The 8,342-nt window shown below is 39.4% G+C and overlaps 1 protein-coding gene across 1 annotated transcript; it reads left to right on the plus strand.

Annotated features, from left to right (window-relative positions):
* The first annotated feature begins 6,531 nt into the window (after positions 1 to 6,531).
* Positions 6,532 to 7,521, plus strand: LOC102566043 (C-C chemokine receptor type 8-like). The gene has a single exon (XM_006261951.1). It carries the CDS (start codon positions 6,532 to 6,534, stop codon positions 7,519 to 7,521), a length of 990 nt encoding a protein of 329 aa, XP_006262013.1.
* The last annotated feature ends 821 nt before the right edge of the window (positions 7,522 to 8,342 follow it).

The raw sequence follows: 8,342 nt of genomic DNA on the forward strand, positions 1-8,342 counted from the left end.
CCCACCCCCCACATGCTCAGTGGCAGACCCAGTCTTTTTAGGCAATGAAAATTGAGTCAAATGGCTGAGAGAAGATTGCTGAGGATTGAAGCACTTGGAAACAGTCTATTAAGTGTGGAATAGAAGAGCCCAACAGCAGAGGAAGAAGAAACCTCAGGAAAACCTTGCACCACATTCAAGACTATTAGATAGAAACTTTCAGGGATTCTGATCAGGCCAGCCAGTCTGGGTCAAGTACCTCAGCAGCCACACCTGCAGGAAGTCTATCTCAGTTTAGGAACAGCAAGCATCTTGATTGGCTGCTGGGAGCCAGTGCCCTGGGTTTGCAGCCCAGTCAACAGTGCTGCTATGGCAAGCCTTCTGGTTCCTGACCCTGGTTTTGGCTTAGATGTGGAATTCAGCTTTGGATTTCCCCATGGATCTGTTTCCTGGCTCTTGACCCCAGTTTGCCTCTGCTCTTGGCCTTCATCCTGTGAATTATCCCTTGGATTGGTACTCAGCATCTGATCCCCAGATACTGACCCTGAACCCTGTTGTTGACTCTGCCCCTGGATTCCCCTCTGGATTTGGTAATACAGTTCCTGTCCTTTGATCCAGCCCCCGGTCCCTGCTTCTCCTCAGTGGTATGGCTATTAAGCCAGGCTGCCTCTGTGCTGGTCCCTTACAGGAATTTAACATGTGATAAGTGCAGAAGGGACTGTCATTTAAGAATTGGGCTCTACAGCCACACTCGCAGATGTTCAACAAGCTGATGCCTCACTTGATGCAAAACTATTGTCTCACAAGACAGACAGAAAGCTATCTATCTATTGCCTACACATTCCTCATGTGCATTACCAAAGCTACGGAGTTCAGGTGATCTGTTTTTCTTCTGCAACTAACAGAATTGTTTCCTGTGTGTACACCCAGTATAGCACCTGATGTAAATCCTCAGACCTCTAACCAAAGCAACCCTAACCTAAGAATGAGAAATACATTCTGTGGGGATATGTGAGGGTTGAGTGATCAGAAGATGTGCATCTCTGTGGTTTCTAGGTTTCCTTTGTTCTAAGAATTTTCTCTTCTCATGGGGAAATTCACAGTAATAACAGCATTGCTGCATAACCAACCAGTGTCAAACTGCAAGGCTGCAGTAGCACCAGACAAAGCACTGGGAGGCTATTTCAGGTTGATATTTTAGCCATTGGATTTTTGGCTGGTATCTTTCCCTACCATGCCCTTTCATTGACCAGCTCAGTCTCACTACCACTTTTACTGATTTGTGGATTACCACATTTTTCCCTCACTTCTGGTCCTACTGGCACAGCTGCAAAGTCATACATGCTTACTCGATGGCATTTCAGCACTTCTCTGTCTGTCTGTGTCAAATGTGACAAAGTCGGACCATCACAGCTGAATAATTCTAGACTCCAGAAATTGTTCTGCGCTTCAGATCCTTACTGATCAAGGGGAAAGCAATAGAAAAAATGAAGGAGAAGAGTGAAGTCTCTGCCCTTGTTTTTTTACAGCCACAGTTTTAAGCACCCCCAGGGACAATTCTGTATACAAGCAGTCCTCAGACTTACGACACAATTGGTTCCTAAAAACCATGTCTTAAGTCGAAACGTTGTAACTCAGAACCAATTTTCTCATAAGAAACAATGTTATAAATGGGGTATTGGCTCCTGAACCAAGGCCTGATACCCTATTTTCACCAAAAGTACCCCAGAATGTTGTACTCGATCAATTATAGATGAGTAATATAGCTACATTAATGTATTTATATTGTAAATAGCAATCATATTGATTTGGAAGGACTTCTTTGAAATGACTCTGCTGGACTTTTTGAAAGGCTCTTGGTTGGACTTTTTGAAGGGTTATTAGCTGGAGTCTTCTCAGGAGTCTTGGCTGCAGGTTTTTCTGGAGTCTTGTCTGCTTTCCTAAAAAAAATGTCCAAGAAAGTTTGGACAGACGTCCTCCAGGGAGATGAGCAATGCAGCGAACTTGTTTGCTCATATGGCATTGCATCGAATCAAATGTTGTAAATTCAAAACTGACATGTGAAAGTTGAAACTGAGTGTCAATTTATAAACATTGTAAGTGCAAAACATTGTAACTCAAAACATTGTAAGTCAAGGACTGCATGTACATCACACAATTGGTTGTGGGTACCCATTAATCCCTTCCAGTATAACAATAACCTTGCTCCTACTCCCAAGAGAACTGAATATGTGGACAGCCTGAGAGTATGTTTTCACTATCTCTCTCATGTGTTCTGCCAAAGTGTGCTTTGCACACTCACTCCAGCCTAGAAACACAGTGGTGTTGGCAGGAGAATTTCTTCAGGGACAAATCAGGAACACAGGATAGGCATATCCTCAATGACTTACCTTCCAGGCAAATAATAATGGGGTTAAATGAGAAATAGCAACCTTTGCTATGGGAAGGGGAAGATGAAAGCAGGTGAACCCCCTTGTATGGCTTGAGAATGGGGGGACTTTGTACATAAAAGGGTGGAATTAGGGGCACACAGTTCCTAGTAGGAGGGATCAAGGGTCTCTGGTATAAGAAGAATGAGGCATACAGTGCTGCTGGTGCAGGGGTAGATGATGGTTGTTTGTAGTTCCTGACTTAAAGGGAGGCATACTAGAAGCTTGTGGAGGGGATGGAGAGGTGCAGAGAGCCCCTGCTGTGTCCAGTGAGTTTGGCCTGCAGAAGCTTCAAAGTGTACAAGACCCAGTTAGAAAAAGCATGAACAAAATCAGCAGCTGTGTCTTTCTCCTATTTTTCCACTCTAGACTCTTTCCTTCCCATTTGATCCCATAGTTTGAATTACCACTTTCATGCTGACATTTCTCAAATCTGCCTCTCTACCCCGATCGCCACCTTTCTCTCAATCTCCCAGCTGTCATTCTAAACCTTCCCAAGGCTGAATGTCTCAACTTTCCTTCCAGTCATCATCCTCCTCCTCTTTCCAGTCTCTACCATCTTTGACAACTCCACTGTCCTTTCCAGTTATTAATACCATATACTCTTGTCATCTTGACTCTTGTCGTCTTGAATTCATCCTACCTTGTACATAAAAGGTAAATTTTTCAGGAGAATAAGACCGACTTTCTGAAGTTATTTAAATTCTTAAGTCTCACTGAAAGCCAATGGCAGGCATTCAAAATGTCTATAAATTACATTTTAAAATGAGATGCAAGAACTACTGAAAATATTATCCCAATTGTTTTAATTCTGTTATTTCCTTCCTCTAGTTATACCTAATCAAGAAACTCACCTCCTCTCTTCTGCTGCATTTTGACTAAAACCCTTATCCATGCTTTAGTGATATTTCATTTCATTACTGAGACCTCCTCTTCACCTCTGATTTTCATAACTCATCACTGTCCATCATTCAAAATATAGCGGCTAGTGTCACCTTCTTTGTCTTTCACTTTGACAGTTTAATGACACAATTTAATGTCATTCATTTAATGACTTTCATCTTTCTTAGTGCATCATATTCAGGTTCTCTCCTCATCTTCAAGGTCCTGCTTAATTTAATCTCCACCTTCGTTTACAGCTTTCATTTACTACCAGTTATTTTTGTGTTTCCTATGCTCTTCCCTGTTATCTCTTCTTTTTAACTCCTTATCTTTTTTCCCTCCATTTCTAACTTTCCGCCTCATTTTCACTGCCACCTGGTATAAGAGCTGGCCAGAACACTTCTGTTGAAACAGTTTTTCATAAGAAAAACACTTGTTTTGACTGAATTGTGTATTTATTTATTTATGTACTTCCTTACAAAATCCTCTCTATTCCAACAAAAATCCCCACCAGGAAAAATATTTTGATTTTTGTTTGCATTTGGAAAAAATTTTTAAACATCATTTTAGATTTCAAAATGTACATTTAAATTGATTGAGGGATTTCTTCTTTTGTTCGTACACAAATTCATGATGCATACAAAGTGTCAAATTAGAAAACACGAGAAACTCTTTGAGCTGGAAAAGACAAGATGTTTCAATTAGCATTAAAAAGGAACTGCCCTTAATTAAATATATATATATATATATATATATATATATATATATTAAAAACAAACTACTTTAGCTATTATGTCAGAAGTCATCAGTAATACTAGTACACCTTATTGCCGTATTGTAATGCTGTCAAGACATCATAACATAATGTAAAAAGATAAAAATGAGAAAAAGAAAACCCATAACGTTCCAATACAAAATTTGAAAGTTCCAACACAAACTGTTTCAGAATCGATATTTTTGTAAAATCTATTTTGCAGAAGATGTTGGAGATTTTATGCTGGATCTTCAGCAGCTAGTGTAGTCCCACTGAATTTAACACAACTATTCCCATTTTCAGTAGGAGAAGGCCTGGTGTTATCTGTGCCTGACACAAGTTCTACAGGGTCATAATCTCTCGTATGGAGGGCCACTGCGGGGTTTTCTTGTGGGGCAGGGAAGGGGGTTGCAAGAAAAAGGGGTAGTTCAATGAACAAAACACCCGCTCAATCGTATTATTGACTTCATGAGTATGAAAACATGAGACTGAAGGTATTTATAAAGGTCTTTGATGTTCACCTTTTTCCTGTTTACCTCAGTTTATGATACTTCAATAGCCATCTATTTTGCCACTATATTTTTTACCACAACTGTTAAACATCACCACCACTCGTAGCTGCGTCCACCACTACAGTTATAGACTGCTTGGACACATCTATGCCCAGAAGAGGATACAGAAAATATCCTGAACCAACAAAAACTGAAAAGTCAAAACTGGATGACTTATTCAAAGGTAAAAATCCATTTCTATTAAATATATCCTAAGCTCAACAGCAAATGACTGACTTGAGTCAACATGGGATGGATAGATGCAAGAATTACTGGTCTCTACATAATCTACAGAGAAATACTGTTTCAATTTGAATGTCAGATAAACAGAGGTGGAGAAAGAGAGAAAAGAAAACAATGTTTTGGAAGTAAGTTGTAAAGATGAAAAGAGGGTAAGTTTAATTATGATGCTCATAACTGACACAAGTGCAAAGTGAAATCAGAATCAGGTAGGCTATATTTTCATGTTATTACATATATTTATTACATATATTTTACCCATATATTTTTTCTACATATATCTGTTGCTTTATAAAAATTAAATGGGGGGAATAGTGGTAGAGACTTTATAGGAGATTTTATATTACAGTGTTTATCTCTCATTTCTTATTATTTCTAAGTACAGATCTTTGCTGGGGGGGGGGGGGTTGTTGTTGTTGTTTTTGTACCTCAATTTGGGCAAAGCCCAAATTGGATAACATAAGTTTCTGTGAGAAATTCTTATGGAGAACTCCCTCCCAAACCCCTACCCCGTCCTGTATTTTTGTCCCATGGGAGCAAATCATTTCCATAAAAAATAAAGCATTTCATCAATTAGGATACTTAGATTTTTTCCATCTATATATCTCAGAGTTCTGCAGGAACTTTTCAAGAAACTAAGAATCTTGCTTTGCAAGCTTATTTATCAGTAATGCAGAAAAAGAACAAGTAAGCTGTTCAGACACTTTACAAATTAAAAGAAAAGCTTTCTAAATAGAATGAGTTTGGAATATTCCATTAGGTGTCCAGTCCTCCTTCTAGGGCAGGAGTCTAATGAACTCCATTGTACAATTCAGATGCCTTCAGCTGAAAGAGCCAAAAATTGAGATAGCCCAAAAATCACCAGTTGCTGTTGAAATCCTTGGCTATAATATTTTAAGCTTGAATTTGATTAAATTTTCCAAAAAAAGATGAAAACAGCAATGTTGGTTTTATTCTTCCAATCTGGAGAACTGAAACCATGCAAAGTACGTCTATACTATGGATTGACAATGGCTATTTGTAGTGGTCCAGCCAGAGGAGCACAGAGATCAAGGCTGAAAAGTAGGGCAAAATAGGTTGAGTTCCATGCTTCATCAGATAGATTATGACCAGTACTTAAGCTAACAAGTTTGAACTTGGCTGCCTCTTCACTACATTGCAGTCTACAGCATACAGATCACCAAAAAAGGCTCAGCAGATCAGGAACAATTGTTACTTCAAGAGATAATGCAAGGAGAGGTTTGTCCACTCAAAAGATGGGTTTTTATAAAGTTATAGATCTTATCAGGGAAAAGCTTCTGTCTTTCACCACCCACTCAACCATTCTATTGCAACATAGAAAGCATCAGATTCTTTTATGCTTACAGCTGGCCTCTGCACTGTGTTTGTATCAGTAGGGACATTATTTTTTTTAACAGATACAGTTATATCAGTGCAGACCCCAATGTGAAAGCAGTTATAATGAGATAAAAACACATTTATCTGGTGTCATTTATGCCTCTTGCAGTATGGGAATAAACTATACTGCTATACATAAAGCAATACAAGACAAGTCTTTACCATGATTAATACCTCATTCCTCAAAGATTCCCCTCATTTTAGTCCACTTGAATGTGGGTGGTCAAAGATGGCCTTCTGTGCTCCTTCCATGTGTATTAGATCTTAAATTATCTTTTTTTAAAATGTATAGGTATTAATGGTGGATGTCACAAGCTCTCTCCCAAACACAACTGACTATATCTATGTGTATGATGAAGACACCTCACCTTGCAGTGGAGGAAATGGTTTCAGCAAGTTCAGATCACTTTTCCTTCCAATCTTTTACTGCCTAGTCTTTGTCTCCTGCCTCATGGGAAACACCTTAGTCCTATGGGTACTCATTACCAGGAAGAAAATCACTACCATGACCGACGTGTGCCTACTGAACCTTGCCATCTCTGACCTGCTGTTCGTTCTCCCCCTCCCATTTCAGGCTCACTATGCTTCAGACAACTGGATTTTTGGAAATGCTGCATGCAAGATCATGGCTGGCATTTACTACATGGGTTTTTACAGTAGCATTTTCTTTATAACCCTTATGAGCATAGACAGGTACATAGCAATTGTCCATGTTGTTTATGCTAGGAGAATACGCACAGCTGCTTGGGGTGTACTCATAAGCCTAGTCCTGTGGCTAGTGGCAGGTTTTGCTTCTGTTCCAAATATGGTGTTTAGCAGAGAAGTGGTGATTGAACAATCTGTGGAGTGTGTTCCTGATTATCCTCCAGGCCAGGAGACCTGGAGGATTTTCACCCAGTTGGGGATCAACCTCTTGGGACTTGTGTTCCCACTCAGCATCCTCATATACTGCTACTCCCGTATCCTGAAAAACCTGCAATGTGTCAGGGTCAAAAACCGAAACAAGATCAAAGCCGTCGGGATGATCTTCATCATTGTCATCTGTTTTTTCCTCTTCTGGACCCCCTTCAACATTGTGCTTTTTCTGGACTCTCTGCAGATCATGCATATCATAAACGAATGCGAGACAAGTCATAGCCTGGCCCTGGCTCTGCAGCTAACTGAAACCATCTCTTTCATCCATTGCTGCCTGAACCCAGTGATCTATGCTTTTGCTGGGGAGATTTTTAAAGCCCACATAAAAAAAATTATTCCAAAGCTGGATCCATGTCATTCAAAATACCTCTAGTGCTGATTCAAGTGGTCAGTTTAATTCCTGGCACACTCAGGTATCAGGCAATTCTGAAAGTGACAGAGTCCTGTGAGTTTTCTCACACCCCTTCCCACCCTCATATGCCCTAACTGCATTCATCAAAGTCAGGAGCTGTCCTAAAGAACTTCACAGCATTAATTTTAGCTCGGTGGTTAAGTTAACTCAGAATTTGTAGCATTCGCCCATGTTTCTAGCCATAAGATATACTGCAAATGCTGCAGTAATGTTAGTCTGTCCAAGATAACTGACAAGTTTGTGAGGACAGCTACCATAATAGCACTTGTATGATGCTGTAAAATTATTTTAACTCATTTACATAATGCAGTTGTTCTTGGTTTCTATGTCTCCAGCTCCTGTATTTGTTTTGTAGCAAAACCCCCAGTTTTTCTTTTTTTTTCTTTTAAAATACATTCCCTCCCTTCCCCAACTATTTCTGATTTTTTCTCTCCCCCTCTAGTTCCTATAGATAAGTATGAGTAAGCTAAGACATAGGATAAGTGTTAGCAGTTTTGTAGCAAGTTTTTTTCTTCTCTCTCTCCTTCTTTGATCCACTGTTTTATATTGTATAATTATTATGTTTATATTGATTTTTACTGTGTGATTACTGTTTTACTGATTTTTACTGGGTTTTTTTAATTGATACGATATGATTTAAGCCTACATGTGTAAGTTAGCATAAATAATGTCAAGCTTCCATTTTGAATGTCAAACCTCCATCTTGTGTCCTCTGCCTGGGTGTAACCTATGATTCATGTCTAACTAGTCTCATGTTAATTGGTTCCTGAATGAATGGGGAT

The sequence above is a fragment of the Alligator mississippiensis genome, chromosome 5, assembly GCF_030867095.1.
Source record: "Alligator mississippiensis isolate rAllMis1 chromosome 5, rAllMis1, whole genome shotgun sequence".
In the NCBI taxonomy this organism is placed as follows: domain Eukaryota; kingdom Metazoa; phylum Chordata; order Crocodylia; family Alligatoridae; genus Alligator; species Alligator mississippiensis.

Coding starts and splice junctions, on each gene's coding strand:
- LOC102566043 (XM_006261951.1), top strand. CDS start 6,532: ATGGTGGATGTCACAAGCTCTCTCCCAAACACAACTGACTATATCTAT.